The sequence below is a fragment of the Erinaceus europaeus genome, chromosome 14, assembly GCF_950295315.1.
Source record: "Erinaceus europaeus chromosome 14, mEriEur2.1, whole genome shotgun sequence".
Lineage (NCBI taxonomy): Eukaryota > Metazoa > Chordata > Mammalia > Eulipotyphla > Erinaceidae > Erinaceus > Erinaceus europaeus.
The window spans coordinates 66,287,636-66,314,168 of record NC_080175.1 but is presented as its reverse complement, the minus strand read 5'-3'; the positions used below and the strand labels follow the sequence as shown (position 1 = coordinate 66,314,168).

At 43.2% G+C, this 26,533-nt stretch overlaps 1 protein-coding gene across 1 annotated transcript; it reads right to left on the bottom strand.

Annotated features, from left to right (window-relative positions):
• Nucleotides 1–211: 211 nt before the first annotated feature.
• Nucleotides 212–26,508, bottom strand: SKIL (SKI like proto-oncogene). Its single transcript, XM_007518338.3, has 7 exons — nt 26,364–26,508; nt 23,403–25,092; nt 11,653–11,747; nt 7,549–7,778; nt 5,849–6,093; nt 4,793–5,017; nt 212–3,831 (listed from the first exon to the last, which is right to left on the bottom strand). Exons 2-7 carry the CDS (start codon nt 24,417–24,419, stop codon nt 3,673–3,675), a joined length of 1,971 nt encoding a protein of 656 aa, XP_007518400.2. The 5' UTR covers nt 24,420–25,092; nt 26,364–26,508; the 3' UTR covers nt 212–3,672.
• Nucleotides 26,509–26,533: the final 25 nt, after the last annotated feature.

Here is a 26,533-nt window from a genome sequence, read left to right as displayed (position 1 = left end):
AAGTCTTATAAATTTCTTTTACATTCAACTTAATACACTACTTTGTTTTCTGGGCTTTTAAAAAATTCTGGTTTTTACATTTGATCGCTAATTCCAGAAGTGTAGTTTCATAGAGGATATTTAATTCTATTACTAAAGAAACAGGCTCCAAGTCCAAGTTGCATTACTTAGTTTAGAAGCCATTTTAATGGAAAGGTTTTACAAAAAAAAAAAAAAAATGTAATAAAGACTGTCCTTTAAAAAATGCTAATACAGAATACTCATACAGCTTTCTTCCAATAAATGGAAATGCTTAAGTATCCTTTACTAGAAAACAAACTTCAGCTGTTTATTCAATCCAACAATATATTATACAGCAGTGATGTGTCCCTTATTGCTGACAGCTTTATAAAAAATTATTCACAAGTAGTTCCAAGCACAGAAATAGATACAGTATGAGCACAACTTTTCATTATAGGAGTTTTTAATGTCCTGTCAATGTGGATTAAAAGCATAAAGGCAAACAAAAATGAGGTTTCTTCCCTAGGCAACTAAAATGTAAGTCATCTTTTGTCATTGTTGTTGCACTGAGAAGAAAATTTTAGAAGCTGGTCAAAAACCTTCAGAACCAGTTTTCCAATCAATTTTCAGGGAGTTACTCGTCTCTTTTTATCATTTTCATTTTCCTTCAAACAGAAGCCACGGGTGTGCAAATCAAATGACTATTCTGTCACAACTTCTTTAGCATGTGGGTACACCTGGCAAACAGAATCGAACTCAATCCATCTCATCTACTTTAGTCACTGTTTTTTTCTTTTTAACTCCGTTATGTATAAATGACTTTACCTGGTAATAATATTAAGTGTGTTAGAAAACTAGTTCAAGAAGGATAAAGCATCCTAGCTCATAGACAAAGAAATTCAAGTAGGAAACTCTGCTCTACCATGAAGTACAGGTCACACACAGTTGGGTGGTTAGATCCTTTCCCAGTGTTACAAGCTGCGTGTGAAGTGAAGTCTGGGCGGTTCAGGGCTTCCTCGCTACCTTTCCCTCTGTTACCTTTGTAGGTCTGGGGCACTTTTCTCATGTCTAAAGCACAAAAACTATCAACATCCAGATCAGATATGACCACTGCTCAAGAGAAAGCCTGTATCCGTTATTCCTTCCAGAGATGATCTAGTCCTGAACAGGCATATTTTTGTGCCACGTGCGCTTAACCCCTACACTACCACCTGCCTCCCAATATTTTTAAAGTGATTATTTTGATCTTTTTTTTTTTCCTGAAGAGTAGTGCAAAGTCTGAGGGAAAAAAATCTGTTTGCCTAATACATTGGTATGCAAAAACTAACACCAAGACAAACACACAAAATGAGCATGCAAAGACTAGAATAATCTGTTTATATGGGTAAGATTTCAGCAGAGACCACTTTTAAAGAATTACAAAATTACTATTCCAAGCTATGTGTTGCAGTTTAACTTAAAATTATTTTCAGCTATAACAGGTGCAATATTTACAAGTGACAAAGATACAGGTTCCCAGGAAGTGAGGCAGAAACTCATGGCACATCATTTTGGAGAATGAAGACTATACAAATTTGATGGGGCAAGTCTTCACTATATCAAGGACCAGCAAAAAATACTTCTTTATTCAACTCTAAGAGTTTATGATCACTTAAAGGTGTTAAATAGCATGTTAAGCATTAAACAGCTTATTTTAGAAGTTATGGGTTGAAACTTAAGTTCATTATTTATTAAGCAACGTGCAGAATGGTTTTCTGGGAATTCGAAAAAAAAAAAAGGAATGAAGTTAAAGGGGCCTGAGTTTATCTCCCAAAATGCTTAGCTGTGACCCAATTAGGCCACAATACAATGAAACAGTATCATAAATTGCCTGTGACTTTTCTTTCTCCAGACCTAAATAAAAGTTATTTGGAGGGCTTGCCATTTTTAACAGCAATTCCTTTATGTTTTTTTCACATTTGTTCCTCCTTGTGAAACACTCAAGAGTCAAATTAAATTGCAAAGTTACAAGAAATTTAAATGGAAATTAGAAAATATTTTTCGATCACACTCTCTTATTAAAAACCACATTTTGGAATGTCCCAAAATTATTTTAGTATAAATTTAGCAAAATATGAATATAATGTGCTAAATGGTAACCTTTTTTTTTCCCATTCTATACCATTAAGATAGTCTATCTTCTATACTGGGAACATAACCTTACACCCAACTAATTTATTTTTAAATAAAGTCACCACTCAAGTAATTTGATATAGTACCTTATGCAAAAATATAAAAAATCCATGTGATAATGTTAACTACTGATAGCAGTAAGAAGCTTCCTTTAAAAAAAAATTTAAAAAGCAATACTAGGAATTTTAGCTATTCTCTTTTAAGTCAACATATTAACAATGAAATTGCCACTAAAGAATGGCATAACTTTTTGTGCAAAAAAAAAAAAAAAAGTGCAGATGCTGCCCTTCCCCCAAACCATGGCATTTTGTCTCCTAAAAATTATCTAAACACCTTTAAAGTAGCTAATAATTCAGCTTCCCTACACTTGTCTATCATACACTATCAGCTGACTGTAAATTTCTAATTTTAAAGTAGTAACTAAAAATGGTCCACTCGTGCAAATTTTGATAAGACATAACATTTAAACATACAAACATCCAAAATAACCTTCACGGTGTTTAATGTTTTACAATTAAAAAAAAAATCCATTAGGGAAAAACAAATTCATTATACAAATTTCAGTAAGATCCATAACTAGATATCAAAACTGTACAGAGGGATTATGCACTGCATAGAAACTGGTGTACAACAAAGGTGTCAATTTTTAAGAACATTAATGTCCTCACAGCTACTATAAAGAAATAAACAAAAGTCCAAAACTTATTACATTGTATTCCCTCCTGCGAAGATGCAAAATGAAAAAGACAAACTTCTGAAGAGAGCAGTACTTAAACTGAAAATCCAAGGCTGAGGGCCTCGTGTGCTTAGCAGCAGTGTGTGATGAAGCAGGCCCCAGGCCCAGAGGCACGGTTCATCTCCACAGGGAAACTCCTGTGCTCACAGACTTTGCCAGAGAGATATGAACAAACAAAAGAACTTCATTATTCCCCCCATAACCTGACCCGGAAAAGTTGCATGTAATAATGAGCATCCTGTGTTAATTTAGAAAGGAGACTGCATTCCAGAGAGAAATGCAGAGCCTCTGAGTGACTCTATGTATCTGAAATATCCACCATTCCATCTAAAATGCGGATAATAAAACTGAACACAGTTATTTGCCATCACACACACAGCTTTTAAAAAGTACACAACTGTTGAATTTGCACTAGAAATATAGGCAGATCATCTGCTAGTTGAAACCATAAGTCTCATTAAGTTGGTTGGAAGGGAGTAGTACAAAGAACATACCTTTTCGTTCATTTGGAAAATGTAAAAATTTATATACTAATATATAGCTTCTTCACTTTCTCTCATCTAGAAATGGATAGACTGTCTAGTAATTTTCATGCAGGCAAGTTGCTGAGAATTCATTGGTTAAAGCAAAACAAACAAAACAAACACACACACACACACACACACACACACAGACACACACACACACACACACACACACACACAAAAACCAAAACCAAAACTGAACTCTGTTGGGGATATGCGGATGGATCTCTGTGAAGGTCTCTAGTCTTTAGCAGTCTTTGATGACTTCAAAATCTGCAACTTGAGCTCTTTGATCATCAGCTCTAACTTCTGCCTGGCTTCTCGCTCCTGTCTGAGCTCATCCTGCAGCTCCTGCCTGTCAGCCTCAGCGTGATCCAGCCTCTGTCGGAGTTCCGCCAGCTGTGAGAGGGAAGACTGTGTCAGTTCACACTCGTTTGATTTTCCCATTTCTTTGTTTGCAAAGAAAGATTTTTAACGGTTTGTTTTATTTTCCTCACATTTGACAGAATGCAGAGAAACAGAGAGTGGGGAGAGGTGAGGAGGGAGAGAGAGACACCCACAGCACTGTTTCACAGCTCATGAAGCTTCCCTGCTGAAGGTGGGGATCAGGGACTTGAACCCACTTGGTTTTCCATTTCACCCTCACCTCATGACAAATACCTATTTTCAAATAGGTTCCCTGAAAATAAACCGTTTTGTGCATACAATAATCTCTTGACTGGTACGATTCTTAATTGAACATTTGATGTGGCAAGAAAAAGTAGAGTTAAGAGAACTGGATGCCTAGGGTACTGCATTAAGTATTATCATCACAGCTTGCTGATACTATCTGTTCACCTTTCTAAGCTGTGAGCTACTATTTATTTTGCTCCAGTGCTTTTGAACATAGTGCACAATAGTCCATGCTTATTCATTTCAAAGTAGTACAACTATGACACATAATAATAAGACATTTTATGTATATACCAGAGCTGAAGATGAATCAACTAAACTACAGAAAGTTTAAAATAATTAAGCAATCAAAACTGTAAAGAAAGCATCTTAAATGAGATAGCAGAAAGATGTGTTTTAACAAAATTATCTATTTTAAAAATCTAGCCATATAAATTGGGGAAAAAATGGCATTTCTTTAATAGAGATGCTTCAATGTCCATATTAAAAGGCCAACACTATGTGGAATTACGTGAGTAATTCCAGCTGGGAGACAGTGCAGTAGTTCTGCTGAGACTCTCCTGCCTGAGGCTCTGAGGTCTCAGGTTCAGTCCATACAGCTCCCAGCAGCCAGAGCTGAGCTGGGTTCTGGTATCTTTCTGTATCTCTCATTAAATACATTTAATAAAATAAAGCAGGTAATTCTTACCTGTGCAGCATATTCAGCCTCTTTGTCTTTTTCTAAATTTGAGTCACACGTACATTTTTGCTTCATTACTTGCTCTAGTTTTTTCTCAAGATCTTTCTGTTCAACATAGAATTCTTCCATTCTCTGAGCATGTTCATTTTGCAAAGATTCAAGCTCTTTCTGTAAATTCTGCTGTTCTTCAGTGAGTTCCTTCATAGCTTTTGAACTACTCAACATGTCGACTTCCTGTAATATAAAGAATCACAAACACAACTTTTACCCTTTTTCCCCATGACACTAAAAATGTCAATTTAGGAATAAACAGAAATTAAAGTTCACCTGCTGTGCCAATTCTCTTAGACTATTTTGAAAAAACTATTCTCTCTAAAGGTATAAATACATATTAAAATTTCATCAGGGTAAAAACTAAATTAATTTTTAATTACTGTCATTATTTTGGGGTTATCCTAATGACTTGGTGTTGATTTGCAGGGCTGCTTTAACAGGGGGACAATTCCATGCCCCTCGCTCCACCAAACCTCACCCTCCTCCACTGTAGGAATCTGGATTCCCAACATCCTCTTTCACTAGAAGATTCAGCCTATAACTTCCCTTCCATTGTTTCTTAGGATCTACCTTTGAAACTTTAAATAATCTTAAATGCACTTGCAGCATATGCCATCTTGATTTTTCTTAAGAATATACAAAAGGTGGTGTGGTCCAGGTGGTGGCACAGTGATAAAGCTTTGGACTCTCAGGCATGAGGTCCCGAGTCTGATCCCTGGCAGCACATGTGCCAGAGTGATGTCTGGTTCTCTGTCTCCTCCTATCTTTCTCACAAATAAATAAAAATCTTTAAAAAAAAAAAAAAAAAGAGAGAGAATATACAAAAGGCAGCTCAGGAGGCAGCACAGTGGGTAAAGCACTGGACTTGTAAGCACAAGGTCCTTAGTTCAATACCTATCATCTCATGTGCCAGGGTGATGTTCTGCTTCTTTCCCAAAGAAATTAATAAAAACAATTTTCATGTACAAAAATGTTTGTTTGTTAACAGACTAACACTTAAGAAAAAACTACCATCTGTAGTTGTTGCTTCTTCTGCAGAATAGAGTTCAGTTTTTCCTGCTGTTTGATGTAAGTTCTCATGACCTCCTCCATGATTTTTCCCTTGTCGTCCTCACAAGGAGCGTCTTTGACAGAAAGTGAAGGTGAAGCTGCAGCGGCACGGTGATCAGCTCCTAGCCGGCTGCTGTCTCTAGCAGTGCTGACAGCAGTGGACTCGGGTTTCCTCTTACCTGCAGAATTATTTGAGATCAAGGGATCTTTGAGAGGAAAAAAACATAGTAGCAAAGTACGGATATCACTAAGTTTAGAAAGCTAGGGCATTTACAAAAGAAAAGAATGTAATTCATCTAGGAAAAAAGGGTTTTTTGACAATAGTAGTATCATAAAAACCGTAAAGCATCACTAAAAGAAGTCAAAGACCTAACTAAATGGAAGTGTGTCCCATGTTCACGGACTGGGCACATTAGCAGTGCTGAGAAGACAGGACAGCACAGCCTGTGGTTACTCCCTGCCCCCCAAATTCTTGTTTAAAACCCTAATCCTAAAATGTGACGGTATTAAGAAAAAAAGAGAAACCAGTGGTGCACTCAGTTGAGTGCAGACACTACTGTATGCAAGGACCCTAGTTCAAGCCCCTGGGCCTCAAGCATGATGAATAGCCAAGTAAAACTATTAGTCCCCAGCCCCACCTCACTAGCTCTCTCAAGCTCTCTGTCTCAATCAAAAATAATTAACAAATAATTTTTTTTTTAAAAAGTCATTTAGGGTTGGGGACTGGGAGAGTAATGATAATCATTTAAAAAAAAAAAAAAAAAAGACCTGATTTTTAAAAAAAATCTCAAAACTGAAGTACAGAAAACTGCAAGGAAGCCTGGTAATATATACAGCAGTTAACTGGCCAGAGGACTCCACAGCTGCTTGGTAACGGCTAACTGTCACTGGCTTGGCAGCAGGCAAAGTTCTGCAGCTACAGGAAGGCAGGGAGGAGGGTGCTGGCGCAGACAGCCTTGCTGGCCTGATGTGACAACCCACTCTCCCCTACCTCCCAAGCTGTCCAGCTGTCCAGTAAGCACCCCGAGTGTGCATCTGCCTGGCTCCTACCCAGCTTTCCCTCTTGTACTTCTCGACTACTGTTTCCCTAAATGCTAGAGCCGAGTATTCTTAGTTAGTTACTCCACAGCAGTACTCATTCAACTGTCTCTCAGTTCACAGAGAATAAAGCATATGGAGTGGCAGGGGAGAGACCCAGTGAGGTTGTCTTACAGCCTGAGAGAGTTACCCCAGCCTGCCTAGTACACACTCTTCCAGGGAAGTACAACAGAGGAGTCTCAAAGTAGTCATCCAGAGTTTTAAAAGGTGACTTTTTTTTTTAAGTGAAAACATTTAAAAGTTTTTTGAAGACTGTATTTACTTGCTAGAGACAAAAATTGAGAGGGAAAGGAGGCAAGACGGGAAAGACACCTGCAGCCCTGCTTCACTGTTCCGCTTCTTTCCCCCACTACAGGCAGCGACTGAGGGCTTGAACCTGGGTCCTTATCCATGGTGATACATGCACTTTACTGGGTGTGCCACCACTCAGCCCTCAAACACTTTCAAGTACTAAATAAATAAATAAATTGTTAAATTACCTGGCAAAGTCCCCTAAACTGAAATCCTCTTTGAAAATGCTAAATGATTGTTTCATTTTAAAATGATGACCCCTGAATACTTACCTAAACGACTACAGGAGTCTCTGCTTCTTTTTCCATCCATTTTCTCTTGTTCCTCGAGTGAGACATCCAGGTAAGACTCTGCCTTCTGCTGCTTGCCCCTGGGAGATGTCTCTGTCTGTCCTGGGGAGGCTCCACTCAGCTCTGTCCTGGTGACCTCTTTCATCTGGGGGCCCACAGAAGTCAGAGACACATTGGGGGCGACCACTTTATCACACATGTACAAGTAGTAGCTGAAAACAGAAGCAAAACAAAACACAATACATTTAAGTAAAGAGCAAAATACCCAGCTTTTGAAAAGTCATGATGCAGTTTTCCCACAGAAAAACACAAAGTACGTTGTGACTTTTCTAACAGCTCAGATACATTAGCTGAACTTCAAGTTCTCCCCCCAAACTGAAAACATTATCAGTTTAAGGAATATCATAGAAAATAACCTTTTTAATGTATTTATTAATGAGAAGTGAGGAGAAAGAGGGAAACAGAGCCTCACTCTGGCACATGTGATGCCAGGGACCAAACCTGGGACCTCATGCTTGAGAGTCCAATGCTGAATCTATCCATTGCTCTGTTTCCTGGTCTACCAGAAAAAAATTTTCAGGGAAAATACTTTAGGCAGTAAAAACAGTATTAAATTATAAAGGAGTTTTTTGGTTATTTTGCTGAGGGAAAAGGGTAACTTCTAAGCATCAAAACAATTACTGGGAGAGAGAAATGAGTCTCCTTCCTTCAAAACAAGCTGAGAATTAGCAGCATGGAGGCATTTACAGAGCCAACAGCACTAAGAAGAAAGGCAAAGTTATGCCAGATAGAAGGCTGACTGACTGCATGCCAGCCTGGAAAGTCGTCTGCCTGCCTCCCTCCCCAGGACTCCTTCACCCGTGGTCCATGCTGCAATGAGGCTTACTCGAGCCCACACAGCGTGGCTGGCTGCCTGGCCCGCCACAAACCCAGCTCAGGAGAGAACAAACACCCCAAAGGCTGCCCTGATGCTGGACCGTTCTTCCTGTGTCAAAACTGAAGGCATGATCTTGCTAGAACAGTTCCAGTCAAAACAGTGACAAGACGTTGTGTAAAACCAAGACTGACAGGATTACAGGTGATCATGCTCACGTCTCAGGTGAGATTGTTTTGTAGATGATCTAAGAGACCAGTAGAACAAAATCTGAGCTGGGTAGCTAGCTAACATATTAACTATAAGATGCAAAACCTATAGCCAAGAGCTGTGACTATTTAACTGACACACTATTTCATCATGTAAACTCTTAATAATCTGTTCTTATGTCTCATTACCTTTGTAGAGGACATATACACTGTTTTTCTCTACCAGTCGTGTGAATTCTGAAAATAAAAATTCAGTATTCTATGCTGTTGAATTCTTAACACCCGACAGTGTAGTTACTGCAAACATAAAATTCGTATGAACTAAGAAACTAAAGATTTTATGTGATTCACTTTATTGTGACATTCTTTCTATTGCAGTGGTCTGGAGTCTAACCAACAGTATCTCTGAGGTATCTTGCAGACTTTCTCCAATGTTGACAGCACCAAGTTTATTTTATGAATATTTGCATACATTTGTGAGTCTAGGCTTTAGCCTGTTCCAATTCTCTATCTTTACAGCAATGCCACATTAACTTAGTTACTGTATTTTAGTAACTTTTAAGATCTGTGAGTCAAGTTCAGTATATGTTAACTATCACATAAGAGAAAAACACCTCAATATTCTGCTAAGAAAATTGACAGGTTTAATATTGTCCCAAGACAAACATAGAAATGGCAGGAACTGAATGCAAATGTAAAATGACTAAGGTTCTTCATTACCATGCATGAGGGGAATATATAATTACAGAAAAAAAAACATGTAGGATTTAGTAAATTAAGCTGGGGGTCCAGTGCCCCACAGTGGGGGAGGACAGAAATTGGTGGTGGGAGTGTTGTAAAGACCCCTATCATAAGAAACATGCTGGGGGTTTGGATCAACCTGCCAATGTCCATGTGCAGCAGAAAAGCAATTACTAAAGCCAGAACGCCCACCTTCTGCACTCCAAAAATTTTTAGTCCATACTCCCAGCAGGAGAGAAATGACAGAAGATGATCTTGATGGCTCTGAATGCCAACCACATCAGGACCCAGAGAAAGAAGAAAGAAAAAAAAAGGGAAGGGTATTTGGCATAGTCATAGATGAAGGTGTGACTTAGAAAGGAAGAGAAAGAAGGACCATAGAAAAAAAAAAGGGCAAATATATACAAATATAGACAGATAGAAATTATAGAAACAACAGTCACCCTATCTGCAACCTTGGGCGAATTTCTGTAGCTTCCAATAGAGGGGATGGGGACACAAAACCCTGGTGGTGGGACAGTGCAGAATTATACTCGCTATCTTATAATTTTGTAAATCAGTATTAAGTCACTAATAAAATAAAAAGACCCCTATAACAAGGAGTTAAGATACTGTACTCATGTAACAACTTTTTTTTTTGTATATCACTATTTCTCTAATAAAGCTTTAAAAAAATGAAGCTGGAATTTCTTTTTTTTTTATTTCTTTATTGGGGAGTTAATGTTTTACATTCAACAGTAAATACAACAGTTTGTACATGCATAACATTTCCCAGTTTCCCATATAACAATACAACCCCCACTAGGTCCTCTGTCATTCTTTTTGGACCTGTATTCTCCCCCTGACCCATCCCAGAGTCTTTTACTTTGGTGCAATATGCCAACTCTGAAGCTGGAATTTCTATGTGCAGTTATTACAATGAAAGCTTCTAAGTTTCAATTTTTTAATTTCTCTTCAAATAAACATTTTTATACTAAACTTCTTTAAGAGTCAGCTTGCTTTTTAAAAGAAAACCTTTCGACATTGGGTGGGAATGCAGCAGGTTAAGCGCACGTGGCGCAAAGTGCAAGGACCAGCATAAGAATCCCAGTTCGAGCTCCCAGCTCCCCACCTGTGGTGGGAGGTGGCTTCACAGGTGGTGAAGCAGGTTTACAGGTGTCTATCTTTCCCCCTCTGTCTTCCCCTTCTCTCTTCATTTCTCTCTGTCCTATCTTACAACGACGACATCAATAATAACAATAACAACTACAACAACAATAAAAAAGGGCAACAAAAAGGAAAAATAAATAAATATTTAAAAATTAAAAAAAAAAAACTTTTGTTTTCCTTACTTTGGGGCAAGTGGCCTATTTCTAGAAAACACACAGAAATACATCCCCAAAGGTTATTAGAAAGTCAATGTACGACCCCACCAATGTGTACTTAGTAAAAAAAAAAAAAAACAATTCTGAAGGCCTGGGTTGTGGCTCACCCAGCAGAGCACATGCTACCATGCAGGAGGACAGGGTTCAAACCCACAGCACCCCTGCAGGGAGGAAGCTTCACAAACAGTAGAGCACGGCTGTAGATGTCTCTGCTTCTGTCCCCTCTTCTCATCCTCTTTCCAAAAAAAAATTAAAAAGAAAGACAAACCACCTGAACAATGGAGTACTGGTGCTGACACTAAGTCCCCGTTATTAACCTGGTGCTGACACTAAGTCCCCGCTATTAACCTGGTGCTCAACTGGGCAGTACACTGCTTCACAACAAGGTCGAGTCCAGCTCCAGTGCACTGGATGAAGCTTCAGTGCTGTGGTCGGTTGATCTTTTTTTTATATAATTATTATTATGTTGTTTATTGTTGTTGTTATTGATGTCACTGTTGTTGGTTAGGACAGAGAGAAATGGAGAGAGGAGGGGAAGACAGAGAGGGGGAGAGAAAGACACCTACAGACCTGCTTCACCGCTTGTGAAGCGACTCCCCTGCAGGTGGGGAGCCAGGGGCTTGAACCGGGATCCTTATGCCGGTCCTTGCGCTTTGCGCCAAGTGCACTTAACCCGCTGTGCTACCGCCTGACTCCCGGTTGATCTGTCTCTTTCTGTCTCTCTATCTGAAAAAGGCAGCCAAAGTAGTGAGGCCTCAAAGACAAAAGAGTATGATATTATTTTGTATTGTCAAAGATAATCTATGATTAGCAAGCCTAAAACTGACTAAGATTTCTAAGGCCTAGGGCATTGTTTGACATAGGAACATTGGATGAATGAAAGCAAATACTCCCTTACCTTGGATGTAAAAGTGAGTGTGTCTGAGAAATGTGGTCATCTTCCTGCTTTATGACTGGGTACCATGGCTGCAATTCCATGCCTGGTGTATCAATCTGTAGAAAAAGGAGAACAGTTTTTTGAGGGATAATATGCTGGTTAATTTTATGGGGCAGGGTCATAGGGTGTCTCCGGAGAACCCTAATTGAAAGAATCACTTCTGATTTCAGAGCCATCTTCTACAAAGACAGTGTACCAAATATAATCACTCAGAACTCCAAGTGACTACCACATGAGCCAGACCCTCACATCAGCTCCAGTCTGCACACCATCACGATTCCCAGAAATGACTTCATCAAATTGTGGACATATGGAACCTCTTTTAAATCATCATCAAACAAAATTATCTAATATTCTTATGCCTTTTTTGTTGCCACAACCAGCCGGGATACACCCCTGGTCCTGCAGTGTGCTAGTATGTCGCACAGCACCTAGAGCGATACTTTGCCAGACTTAGCCTGAAACTTAGGATGCCACCTGACAATAAACTGATTTTCTGAGCTGGGGAGACAGTAAAATGGTTATGCAGAGACTTTCATACCTGAGGCACCAAACGTCCCAGGTTCAATCCCCAGTACCACCATAAGCCAGAGCTGAGCAGTGCTCTGGTAAAATAAATAAAATGAAATGAGAATAAATAAATGTTAAACTGATTTTCTTGGGGTCAGGAGGTGGCTCACCTAGTAGACTGCCTATTAGCATGTGCAAGGACCCAGGTTCAAGCCCTGGGTTTCCAAGTACTACAGCACTGAGTAGGCATTCTTCTCCCCATCCTACAAGCCAGGAAACTTAGGGTCAGAAACAAGAGAAAATAACCTGAGATTTCAGGGTTCTTCCTTGTTTTAGATTGCTTTATTCACATTTCTTCTCTGCCACGTGCATATTTCATATTTCAGTAAGTCTCCTGCTCTTCCAGCAAAAGCATTTCAGACAGGAATGGGGGAGGTGGGAGAGGTCTGTGGGTGGTGCTCAAATCACCCATGATGAGACCTGGGCTGGACCCTGACTTGCTTCAAAAGTGATGCCAAAGCGTCTGGAAGTGGCATCCCCAAGTTGCAGTCCAGAAGGAGAAGCTGAGCCGTGGAGAATAGATCTCCAGGGACCAAGCAGAGATGGCAGAAGCAGAATCAGCACCCAGGAGTCAGCATCTGACTCATAAAACATCTGTCTGTCCCAGAAAAGATAAATTTGAAAGGATCAAAGTCTGTCCATCAGCTGCCTGTGGCTTAGTCAGGGAGGCCACGCTGGTGATGGCGGGGGAGTGCCACTGAGGACACCCCAAGTCTGCCAGTCACCTTAGACTCCTTCAGAGAAGGCTTGTGAAGTCACCTCCCTCACAGCCTGATCAGGAGGTGACTCAAGGGCAACAGAGAGACAGGAATAGAACATGCCTACGTGTACTGATGGGAGATGGATGTTCTCTGCTAGGAATACTGGAAAAGAGACTTCAAAGGCAAACAAGGCCACAAGATCACAAGATGAGGAGGAAATGGATACTGTAAGAAAATTTAAGAGCTGAGTATCTGGTTAAGGACTCTGGAGTAGTTTTTTTTTTTTTTTTTTCATTTTAAAGATTCTTTTTCTTCTTTTCTTTCTTTTTTTTTTTTTTTTTTTTACTAGAAGAGGGAGGAGTGAGGAAAGAGTGAGAGGGGAAAACAAAATAGAACATCCCTCTGGCAAGTGCAGTGCCAAGGACTGAACACAGGACCTCCTACTGGAGAGTTCAGAGCTTTACCCACTGCACCAGCTCCCAGGTGGACTATTTTTGTACTGCACAATCCTGGGCAGATATACTTCAGAAGTCCAGTATCTGGGGCAAACTCATTTGATTATGTCTAGAGTATGTCGATCACTTATTTATAGCATCAGGACAACAGGGGTTGACCACGTGCTTCAAACACACAGGGACTTACTGAAAACTTCAAATCTAGAATACACACTATCCTAGAGAATTGTTTCTAGCTGCTGAATTTTTTTTTCATTTATTTCATTTTAATGAGGGGGGGAGAGGGAGAGAGGGAGAAAGGGAGAAAGGGAGAGAGAAAGAAAGGGAGAAAGGGAGAGAGGGGAAGAAGGAGAGAGAGAGAGAGAGAGAGAGAGAGAACAGAGCCTTGCTCTGCTCTGGCTGATGGTGGTGGTGGGGATTGAACCTGGGAACTCAAAGGGTCAGCTAGGAGATTGTTTTGCTGAACCACTATGCTGCCTCCCCAGCCACTCCAGTTTTTCACTGTAATCCAACACTGATTTATCTAGTTAGGTTTTTATTATGGTGATTTGAAATTTCAAATCCTCAGAAAAGCAAATTCTAAACTTCTTCAGCCAGAGAGCTTGACTTTGATCATTAAGTTCATTTCAAAACTCTTAACATTTCATTTGTGTTAGTTTTGTTTTTACTCACAGCCCTAACCTTTATTTATCTTTATTTCTAGGATATCTCTAAATTTAGATATTACCTTAAATAGCTACTAGCAGACTTATTTATTATTAAGCAAGCATCCTTCCCTAGTGTCTATTCTTAATTTCCTACTCTCATATCCACCCACTAACCAAAACAAAGACTACTGGCTCTTAAGAAACCTCCCCCTGGGGGTTGGGCGGTAGTGCAGTGGGTTAGGCGCACATGGTGCAAAGCTCAAGGACCAGCATAAAGATCCCAGTTCAAGCCTCCGGCTCCCCACCAGGAGAGTCACTTCATAAGTGGTGAAGCAGATCTGCAGGTGTCTATCTTTCTCTCCCCCTCTCTGTCTTCCCCTCCTCTCTTCATTTCTCTCTGTCCTATCCAACAACAATGACCACAACAAGGGCAACAAAAGGGAGAAAAAATGGCCTCCAGGGGCAGTGGTAGGCACTGACCCCCAGCAATAACCCTGAAGGCAAAAAAAAAAAAGAAAAAGAAATCTCCCCCTGCACTGGCCAAACAGTTCATCCAGTGCACTGGCTTCACCTGCAGTGTCCCACGTTCAAGCCCAGCCTGCACCACACTGGAGGAGCTCTGGCACTGTGGTGTCACTCTCCCTCTCCCAACTGGAGCAAGGAAGCCTCAGCAACAACAAATGCAACAAAAGAAACCATCCCTCAGCATTACCTCGCTGTCCTAACCGGTGTCTGAATTCCTGCTGCACAGTCCACTGCTCAGTAAGCAGCTGTCTCCACTGTGGCAGTGGCTTGAAGCTGGGACTGTCCAACCTTCGGGTATTCACAGCATCTGGCAGCATGTCTGGTGTGGGGCAGTCTCAGCAAACACCTGAGTGACAGCCCAGCTCTTGAATCTCTGCTGTGTGTGTGTGTGTGGGGGGGCTTTCATAAGCTTCCAAACCTACCACTAAACTCACACAGTCTCTCTCACTTTCAATGAGCTTTTTGCCATAATGTGCCAAAGAATTCCAGCGGTCTCTGAAACGTGGTCTCAGTGAGCATCTGATGCACAAAGGGCAGTGAGGGTGAAGAGGAGCCCAGCACTCCGCCTGGACAGAGTGGACAGGGCACAGCCAGCAGGAGCTTGCTCCTGTGTTATCTCTCCCCCCACCCCTCTTTTCTCTTTGTCTGAAAAAGTCAGCCAAGTGCAGTGAAGCCCCAGCAGTAACAAGAAAGGAAAAAGAAAACATCAACTATAATAATAACAATAATAATAATAACAATAAGTTTGGGAGTGGTCATAAAGTAACTCAGCAGTAGAGCAGAGGCCTGGCCATGAGCAAACCCCACCCAAGTGCTGGCACCCCATGAGCAGCAAGTACAGACGGGGCCTGCAGCCCTACGTGGTGGGGCAGTGTCTCTCTCCTTCCCTTTTTCCCCTTCTTGGCAATAAAATGAATGAAAAAGTCAGTCCGAGGACAGCAGAGTCACACATGCAAAAGACTCCCGAGCCACATAAAATAAATAAAAAAATGTTAAAGTTGGGAGTTAGCTTGACCAAACATGCAGTGATAGGCCTCAAGTGCATTTATGACAAATTATCCTGTGTGTTAAAAACTATCAAGAAACAAGCCAATGTAAAGCAAACGACATGGCAGAAAGCACACACAGACAGGCGCAAGGATCCTGGTTCCAGCCCCCGGCTCCCCACCTGCGGGGAAGGGGGTCGCTTCACAAGCGGCGAAGCAGGTCTGCAAGTGTCTATCTTTCTCTCTCCCCCTCTCTGTCTTCCCCTCCTCTCTCCATTTCTCTTTGTCTTATCCAACAACATCAATAACAATAATAGTTAACAACAACGACAATAAACAACAAGGGCAACAAAAGGAAAAAGAATTATATAAAAAAAAACAACACCTTGCTTTTCTAACTAATTTCAGCACATATGCTTTAAAAATAATATAATCTTGTATTATTTTAACCTTCAAATAATGTAATTTGACAATATCAAAATAACAGATTCATTCTACTATGTGCGATATAGATATATATGCATATGCTATGGACTCACACTAAATTGATTTCATGAGCTTCCTGAGCCCTTCTCAACTGGGGTTCTCAAGAGAATTAAACCCCAATGCCCTCAGGCATTCGTTGTATGTAATGAATTAACTTCTCTCCAAAGCATTTTAAAATGGTAGACATACCATCCTTGGGAGAATTCACAAAAGCATGACTGAAGTCATTTTTTGTAGGACTTAATTCTCTCATGGAAGGAACTCCAGATGGGAAGTGACTGGTTGAAAATAAATTATATTTTAAAAGGGGGTTAGGGATAGGTGGGGACTGAACTAACTGTCTCAAAATTGGTCCAGTTACAGTATTTCAGCAACCACCCTTATATATTCCACAGATGCACAAAATATTCCTTTGTAGGGAATGAATTCCAGCAGCGGTTATTATTCCATGGTGAAATTCTGAGGAAATTATGTGGTTTTTTTGTTTGTTTGTTTGCACTTTTTTAATACTTTAATACTTTTTTTTGTTTTGTTTTTAAATATGTATTTATTCCTTTTTGTTGCCCTTGTTTTATTGTTGTAGTTATTATTGTTGTCATCGTTGTTGGATAGGACATAGAGAAATGGAGAGAGGAGAGGAAGACAGACAGGGGGAGAGAAAGATAAGACACCTGCAGACCTGCTTCACCGCTTGTGAAGTGACCCCCCCTGGCAGTGATGAGCCGGGGCCTTGAACTGGGATCCTTATGTCGGTCCTTGCGCTTTGTACCACATGCACTTAGCCCGCTGTGCTACAGCCTGACTCCTTTGTTTGCACTTTTTAAGATGTACTACAGAGAGCTACGTGACTTCATTATCACACATATACACAAGACTCATAACACAGATTATAAGCCACACTATTTATTCTTTACCAGAAGGGTCTTTGGTATGCATGTTCCTTATGCTTTAATTCCTTGTTCCCTTAAGACAAAAACAAAAAAAATGCTAATGCTATCTGAAATCTCAGAACAAATTCACTAATAATAAAAGCACAGTGATGCTTTACTTTAAAACTGTATTGGCTGTCCTCCTCAAAAACCAGTTGTAATTACACAGAGCTACAGTACTTTACAGTTAACCTAAACCCTTCTGTTTGTTGAAGGTGTACCTGTGTCTGAATGAGAGAGGGGGAGGAGAGAGACAGAGCCATCACTCTAGCACACGCAATGCCGAAGCTTGAACCCAGGACCTCAGACTCACCTGCCTTGCATGCTAGCCCCCACCACCCCCAGGTCACCCTAAACACCCACCACACTCTAGATTCAGAACTGCCAAGTGAAATTCCTAGGGAGCCTCCCAAGCCCTTACGGACATTTTCCTGTGACACACTTCTAAGTTTAGACACCTTGCGATCAAAGTGTGCATTTTAAATAACTTTATATCTTTCCTTTTTCTGCCTAGCAATGGTGCTCGCCTACTAAATTTAGTGACTGAAGCAAAGCGTACCTTAAAAGGACTCTAATAAATACATACTCTTTCTTTTTCTTTTTTTTTTTCTTTTTGCTGTCTGCAGTCTAATAAAATCCTTTAAATTATCTTATGGACATAAATCACCAAAAGACTGAAATGCTCTATGAGGATCAAGTACAGCTTCAAGCCTGCAGAACCCAATACTCTTCTCAATTCATTCTACCTTAGAGTTCTGGGAGTAGAAACTAGTTCCACAAACACTTTTCACTCCCAGAACTCTAAGGGGATTAAAACAAGCCCTGTTCTTGAGTCCTCCTTGCCCTTCCTGGGGCCTAACTTATGATGTGAGCACAGTCAAGAGATCACTCCCAGCCACTCCGCACACAGGTTCTCGCCCACTCTCTTATTTCTCCTCTTCAAAGCTTAACTTTTATTCATTTCTCAGACCAACACTTTTACAAAACAAATGAAAAAGCTAAGTTCATCATAAGCCTTTATCAAAATGTTAATTTTAAAATATTCAACCTATTTTAATGGTTAAAAAAAAAAATCAAGTGTACACAATTCTGTGAACCACAAGGGGGCAATATTCCCAAAGTCATTTTAAAGATATCATTAAAATGTCCATTGATGCTTTTAACAAACCTGTTTCACATTTTCTTGCAAATTTCATTTTAGTAAATAAACAAATATCTGATGGGAGCAATCACTATATACAAACACCTAAGAGTGAGATGCATTTGAACCCAACACAAAGCTATCTCATTTATCTTAGAAATATCTTTGCACAACCCTAGACTGAAAACAAAACTGGGCAAAGAAGAAATCCTCAAATATATATTAGTATTTCAGTAATAGTTTGGAATACTACCCTACAGTTTTAGGTTCCTAAATTCCAAAATGCTGTCAACATCCGCTTTCTCATTTGGTCAGTTATCACTGTCAGCAGTTTATGTATGAACTATGGATGTAAAGAATTTAAAATATCAAGGTCTGGGAGGTGGCACAGTGGATAAAATGATAGACTCTCAAGCATAAGGTCCCGAGTTTGATCCCCAACATCATATATGCCAGATTGATGTTCTGGTTCTCTCTCTCCTTTCTCTCAAGAGCATTAATAAATTAATATTTTTAAATAAATAAGGATAACTTAAAGAGGGAAGAAAAATTGTTCTATTACTATTTCAATGATATCTGCACCAAGGGGCCGGGTGGTGGCGCACTTGGTTAAACACAAGAAGTATAAAGTCAAGGATCTGGGTTCGAACCCCTCCTCCCCAAGCTACAGGGAGGGCCACTTCACAAGCAGTGAGGCACGTCTGCAGGTGTCTATCTTTTGCTCTCCATCTCTATCTCCCCATCCCTCTCAAGTTCTCTCTATTCTGTCAAATAACAATAAAAATGGAAGAAAAAATTAAAAAGGAAAATACAACCACCAGGAGCATTGATTCCTAGTGCCGGCACCTAGTCCCAGCAATAACCCTGGAGGCAATTAAGAAAGAAAGAGGAAAAAAAAACAAACCCAGCCAAAAGAAGAACACAAACTAAAAATAGTGAGAAGTTGATGGGGAGAAGGCACAGAACCTTGGTCGTGGGTATGGTGAGGAACTACTCCCCTGTCATTTTAGGATACTGAAAGCCGCTATAATAAATCATTAATAAAATCTATGAGAAAAAAAAAATCAGTCAATATCTTTATGCCATCTATTTGCATCAGTCTATAGTGTGTTTTTTTTCCTAAGCAAAGAAAAAGGTTATTTTATTTATCTAAGAGAAGTGTACATACAGTCTGACTGTTAGGATTTTAGCTTTAGGGAAACATACTTCTAAGGGTGTACACCATTTTAACTCAGTAAAGGGGCGACTGTGAGCTACATGCCACAACAGTAAAGAATCATCTATGATTATCTATCAGTTGCCTACAAGTGGCCTTTTCTAATGTGGTTGAAATTATTCTTACGTAAACACTGCCCTTCACATTTTATTAACTGATGAAATTGCTTGGCAACCTTTTGCCATAGCAAGGAATACAGAATTCAACAAAATCAGTAAATGCCCTTTTGGAATATTGGAAAGGGCCATCAAAAAAAAAAAAAAGCACATTTGGCTAGTGCTCTGCTCTACCATGTGTGTGACAGCACTGAGGGAGGTCTCTTGGTCTGTCTCTGTCTAAAAAAATCATCTTGGAGTAGTGAAGTCTCAACAACCACCAAAAAAACCCCAAAATATTCGGAAAAGGGCCAGGGATATATTACCGAGTATATTTGTTTATAGTTAAAATACAATAACCATTTTTCTAGTTAAAAAATGGAAAATTCAAATGCTGCAAAAAGCTGGTTCAACACAATTTTGTAAAGCAACCCAGGGAGGTATAAAGTCAAGAGCATGTCTTGTGGCCAGAGGAAGAAAGAGTTCAAATATACCTTTCGTTTATATAAAGAACAGTCAGTTCTCCACTAAGAACACTGATTTCCCCCACTTAAATATAGTTACTATGTAAATGAAAATAAAGCTTTAGCTATGCAAATAGTTTGGTGATTACTACTAATATGGTCTCCATTCTTAGAAATAATTTAACCATTAACACTTCAAACAACTGCTTAGTGAGTTTTCAGGTTTTTAAATCAGAAAACAATATGGGGGGGGGGGCTGGGGAGATAGCATAAAGGTTATTCCTGCCTAAAGCACCACAAGGCCTCAGCACCACCATAAACAAGAGCTGAACAGCGCTCTGGGGCTCTTGTTAAAAAAACAAAACCCACAATATTTTGACCACATAAAGTACACAAACAATAGTCACAGGAGTGTTCATACTAAGCAGAAGTGGTTAATATAACTCATATATTCTTTTTTTTTCTTTTTTACATCTCTCTTGACTATTTTCTTAATCCCTGACTAGCTTTTTATTAGTTTGGGCCCATTAGCTTTTATAAGTGCTATCAACCAGAAGGCAAGGATGTAGGAGGAATAGTTTTCCAACACCATCCTATAAAATTGACTTTTGTATTTTCTTGGGAACAAAATGGATTACCAAGGTCCTGTCTGAGTGGTAGATATTCTGTGCCAACCCCTGACACACACACCCTGTTCAGCCATGGCCACCCAGACAGAAAGCACCAGGACACTCCTCTTACATCTGCAGTGTCTTTCTTAGCTGTTTGCATCGAGCTTCCTGTAGGACTGTCTGGTCTGTCTGGTGATGCACAGGCAGCACACGGCCAGTCCCCCAGCCAGGGACTCCCTCCCCAGCTCTTGGTTTGCACACATGTGCCCAGAAAGCTGATGGGCCAGCTGCTTGTGTGAGTCAAGAGAGCCGGGCTTCCCCAGTGCAGGTTCAACCAGGGCCAAGTCTGTTTTAGGGAAGAGCCATGAAGTACAGAGCCACAGGCCGGGGCCCTCCCTCCCACTCTGGCTCCACCACCTCCGGTTACACAACCCCAGCGGGAAGGAGCCCCATCTGCATGGTTTCTCACTGAGGAGGGAGCCTCTTCTCAGACCTTCAAAACAGAGCCACCTCACCAAAGTGAGGGAGAAAGGGCATTTCTGAGATGCTCAGAGACAAGCACAATTATACAAAAATGAAACCAGGCAAGTATGAATGACATGGAACCCCCAAAATTCTACCTCACACTGCTTAAAATCCACTAAAACTGGGAAGTCAGACCCAAATACACCAGAAATGTTGTTGCAAATACTATGAAAACATAGCAAAAGAGAAAAAAAATCATACCTTCTCCAAATTGAAGAAAGAAAAAAAAAAAAAAAGAACTAAATTAAGTTCTGAAACAATGAAGGACTACACCCAGATGAAGGACGGTTTCAATTTTAACCAAGTCCCTTCACATCCAGTTTCAGTTAAGCAAATTCTTCTTTTAACCTTTATCTCAGGCCCCTTTTTTTCAGCCTCAAACACAGAGCAGGAATACTATGCAAAGCGGCTTTGTCCCAGTATTTCTGTGGGACTGAGATGGAGCAGGGGCACCTGGCCAGCACCACCAGGCCTTACCAGAGCCACATTCTGCCTTCCTCCTAGAGTCAGCTCCCAGTGCTAGGGAGCAACCTGGCTGGAAGCGGGTCCCAGAACCACCTGCAGGGACACCACCTGCTCACTGTACCCCAGTGGCACAGACTCAGTGGCCACCTGCACAGAGTCTGCAAGTATCTCCCATGCTCCAGGCCCAGCTCAGAGTCCACAGCCCTGCTAAGGTTATCCGTCTGCAGTTTCTGCATTGTCTTGTCTTCCGCTGCTATTAGCACCCCTCAGACCCGGACCAGGACCCAGATGGGGTCCCCAGCCTTGCTGCCCCCACTCCAAACCACCACCACCACCACAATTCTGCTACTGCTTTGATCTCTAGGCTGTTAAATTACTTCATTTACTTGCTCTGGGAAGCAGAGGGCAAGGAACAAACGACACGGAGGAAAAATGTTATTTAGGATGAAAGGTGGCCAAGTGTCCCTTATAGGAGTCCGATCAAAGAGGGCAGGTAATGCTCTTCGAGAAAAATGTCTGGTAAGAAAATAGATTTATAGTAGCACCAAACTCAAATATTGCTCATTAGCCAAACCAAGGTATCTGTTTAGCATCTGACATAATTTGGAAGCATCAGTGTGTGTTCAAGGTCTCTTTGCTGGGGGAGAGGAGAGACAGGGTGGGGGGATACACAGCACTGCTGACAGGATGTGCATGCCCGAGGCTCCTTGGTTCAATCCTGAGTGGTGCTCTGGCTCGTTTATTATGTGAAATTCTCCATCTCATATGAAAAAATCTTTTTTTAAATCTTTATTTATTGGATAGAGATAGCCAGAAATCTAGAGAAAAGATCAGATACGGGGTGGGGGGGAGAGAGACCTGAAGTCCTGCTTTACCACTTGCAAAGCTTTCCCCCTGAAGGTGGGGACTGGGAGCTTGGAAACATCTGTTTCCACAGATCAGATCTGCACCCGCAGGTACAGTGGGAATGGCAGAACCCTGGCCAGCTGCACCTTTGAGCCTGCCTGCTGTCCCCAGCAAGCCTGCTCTGTTCCCTCACCTGCAAATGGAGCTAGTACCTGGGTGTGGGTTATCACAACTCCTAGGAAAAGTCAGATTTAGTCACCAAAAAGTGAGCTGAGTGAACAACAGGCCCTGGCTTAGCCAAGCCGCCCCAAGGCCTCCCTCCCAGGCAGGCTACAAAACTTGGGAAGGCCACCTAATCTTGGCCTCGCTCCCTCTACCTGGGAGAGGGGAACCACCATGTTCTCTCATTTGTAAGAAGAGCGAATGAGAAAGCAGAGGAGGAGCAGGAAGCTGGCTCAGTGGTAGAACTCCAGGTCTCCAGCCTCCAGTTTGACACCCAGCTCAACAAAGGCAACGGAGAAGAGCACGAATGGTGGAGAGTCTTACCCAGCCAGAAATAAAGAATTGGAAGTAGGAGGTGGCTCTGCAGGAGAGCCCCAAGTGTGGCCCTAAATTCAATCCCTGACACCCAAAGTACTTTATAGGCTTCCCAACTCAAACTACAAAAGATTCCAGAAAATAGACGGATTCCAAAGAGACCCACGTTTTGTGTGTAGAGGAGGCTGGGCCCCTGGCATGTGTGGTTTCATAACCCTGGTTTTGTTTTCCCAGAGCCCTGTTCAACTCTGGCTGATGGTGGTGCTGAGGAGAGAAACTCAATCAAGAACGTCTTCGGTAGAGCCATTATGCTATCTCCCCAGTCCTGCCCTCCCCCCTTTTTTTTCCCAACCAGAAACAGAGAGGGCACCACAGTACCAGAGCTTCCTCCAATGCGGTAACACCAGGGTTCACACCTTGGCTTGGAGGATGGGCACCCTGCCTAGCAAGCCATCTCTGCATGCATGTCCCTAAGGCCATTTTGCTGGGGGTTGGGGGGAGAGGGGACTTGCCTGGGGCTGCGCCCGCTTGCCGGCTCCCATGCGGAACTTGTCCTTCATCTCCTGCAGTGCGCCCTTGAGCCGCTTCTCATCAGGCGTGCCCAGGTAGCGCGGGTTCACGTGCAGGTAGCAGCGCCACTTGGCCGCCTCGAAGCCCCAGTGGCACGTCCTCTTGCCGGGCGGCCGGTGTGAGTGCAGCACGAAGGTCTGCGGTGCGAACAGGGCGGCGCACTCGAGGCACTGGATGCAGGGCGCGTCGGGGCGTGCATAGAGCTGCGGCGCCAGCAGCCCGCGGCAGCGGCCCAGGCACTCGTGCTGCACCTCAAAGGCACCAGGTGGCAGGGCGCCGGGTGCGGGGCTGGAGCTGGAGACCGGGCCGGCGGCGCGGGGGCGAGGCCGCAGCAGCGCGTGGCACAGGCGCTGTGCATCTGTGAGTGTGACCAGCCCGCACGAGGGCGCGGCCAGGGGCAGCACACCCAGCGCCTTGAGCACGTGCAGCTGCGCTGCGCTGCAGCGCGAGCAGTGCACGAACAGCTCGTCGCACACGGCATTGATCTGCTGCAGCGAGAAGGCGCGCAGCACCGAGTTGAGCACCTGCGGCAGGCACAGGCGCTTCTCGCCGCCCACCTGGAAGCAGGAGATGGGCTCGCCCTCCAGCACCGTCTGCGTCAGCTCTGTGGAGCTGTCGGGGGGCACAAGCAGGGGCCCGGGCAGCGCCGGGGGCGCAGGCAGAGGCAGGAAGACAGCGGGTGGCAGGCCCTCTATGGCACAGCGGGCCGAGAAGGCGGCGGGCCCGCCTAGGGAGCTCTGGCTGCTCAGGTGGAACTGCGCCAGCGTGTGCTGCAGGCCTGGGCTCAGGTGCCGCGGGCCCGGCTCTCCGCCTTCGGGGTCCTGGCGCTCCTGCTTCACGGAGGCCACCGGGCAGTCGCTTAGCATCTTCTTGGCTGGGGGGCCGCCGTCATCTTCCAGCTCACTCAGTTTGTGGTTTGTGCCCGGGACTAGGGCGAAACTCGTCTGGATGGTTTCCATCGCTGGGAAAAACAAAACAAAACAACAGGGAGAAAAAAAAACGCCTCTGTGTTAGATCAACAGGTATGATGTCGGCATCCAAGAGCAACGCATGGCGCCAACGCTGGCTGTCCTTCGCTCCCGCAGAAAAATCCAATTTCCAAAGGGATCGCCCTTCTGCCTAAAGGTTGTCACCTCCTGTTGGTTCTGCTTCTGGATAATCTCACTGAGAGCCATACACAATTTTTCCCTCTGTCTCTTTGAATAAAGGACGTATAACTTTAAGAGGCATACCTCTGAATCTTCGTTTTTTTCTCGTTCTTCAGCTGCATGGATCAAGATCAATTCACTAGGGTTCTCAATGCAAATGGCCAGGTTCAACACACGGGTTTTGTTTTAAGGAAAATACACAAAAAGAATTATGTGGTTCCTTGTGTCACAGAACGACACAAATACAAGTCAGCATAGCATGTTGCACACGAATTTAATTCTTGGCACCAAGGACCAAAAGGGGGGCTCAAAGGAGTGTGGGAAGTTATCTAGAAAGGATGATCAGTCGCTCTGCATTTAACAAACTTAGAAAATCTCCACAGCAGTCCATCTGCATGTCTACATAGCAATTGATATGGAAAGAAAAAGAAAACGCTCCCAGATTTATCTTCAAGACGTCCTGTTCATTCTTCTTTGAATGAATCTGGAAGGGAAGGGGGGATGGGGAGAAAGATCTGAATTAGTTCTAGAGGCCAAAGGGTCAGTTCACAACCAGTTTCTTAAGCTTAAACTGAGTTCACTTTACCAAAGGTGACACTTGAATGATTTCTTTATATCTAAAGCAAGTTAACTAGAAGAGCCTTCATGAAAATGTAAGAGCAGTGTGGAGAATGAGGGAAAGGCAGCAAGAAAAAGATTCCTCAAAATGGAGAGGCCACTCCAATTTAGAATTTGGAGAACACTTGACAATCTCATCCAGAACAGGGGCTCAGAGGCTTTCTCAGTTATATGAACTACAATAATGACTTCACCAGCAAATTTAAAAATTGCTAACACTTCTCACCTCCCCAAATCAGATACAAGTTAACCATATGTGACTCAATCACAGCCTTAAGTGCATCAATCCAGTTTTTTTGTGAAATGATTATTGGTAAATAAATAAACTTTCCCTTTAAATGGTTAGCGAGCTTGGCTGTGTGTAAACCAAAAACTAGACTCCTCGCCTAGAAAGCTGCATCCCTGAATAGGCTGATCCAGGACAAAACACACCAGGCAGACAGACCTCACAAAGAATGGGGGGGGGGGCTTCCTTCTCCCACTTCCTTCCTGACATCCAGAAGGCATCAGTCAATAAATAAAAATTTTAAAAATTCTGAGTCCCAAACTCCCCGCAATTTACCTTATAAGTCAGACCTCAAGGGGTTAAGGGCCAATGCCAGCAGTGCCGACTTGCCCCCCCACAGGACAAAAAAGGGAGCAGGAAGCGCAACCCAGAAGGGGCGCCACCTCAAACCTGCACCCACGCAAGGCCGTATGCCACCCCCAAACCGGGGTGTCCCCGGAACGCCCCGAGGTGTGTGCACAGGAGGTGGGAAGTCCGGGTCCCCCAGCCCCAGGGCCACCCCAGTGCGTCCCACGCGGCCAGCGGCGGGGGCGGCTGGAAACCCCCGCGCACCCACCCTCCCTGGAAGTTCTGGGGTGCTACCCCGGCACCCCTCTAGCCGCGCCTCCCCCTCTCCGGCGGGGAGCAGAGCCCCGGGGTCGCGGACAGGTGGGTCGGGGTCCCCGCGCCGCCCCAGCAAGAGGAGCCCGGACACCGGAGGGCGCACCCGGGGATGGGTGGAGGATCCGGGGTCTGGGTCCCGCCGCTCCGTTCAAGTGTAGCGCCCGGGCCCGACCTCCCCCCCACCCGTCCCGCCACCGCCGGAGCTCCCGGGGTTCCCAACCCCCTGAACCCCCCAGAACCCGCCGCACCTGTGCCCGCGCCGCAGCCGTCGCCGCCCGCTGCCCTGAGCTGAGCCGGCGCCGCTGTCGCCCCACTAGGCTACACACCGCCTGACGTCACGGCCGGCCCGCCCACGTCACTGCGGAGACACGGCGGCCGCAGACGGGGGGGGGGGCGTGGGGGGGCTCGGGGACGCGCC

What these genes read in the sequence shown, in the direction of transcription:
- SKIL (XM_007518338.3), bottom strand. Translation starts at nt 24,419, where the DNA reads ATGGAAACCATCCAGACGAGTTTCGCCCTAGTCCCGGGCACAAACCAC. An exon ending in AGACTCCTGTAGTCGTTTAG is followed by an intron (nt 6,094 to 7,548) that starts GTAAGTATTCAG and finishes TTCCTCTCAAAG; the next exon opens with ATCCCTTGATCTCAAATAAT. An exon ending in AGAAGCAACAACTACAGATG is followed by an intron (nt 5,018 to 5,848) that starts GTAGTTTTTTCT and finishes TTTATATTACAG; the next exon opens with GAAGTCGACATGTTGAGTAG.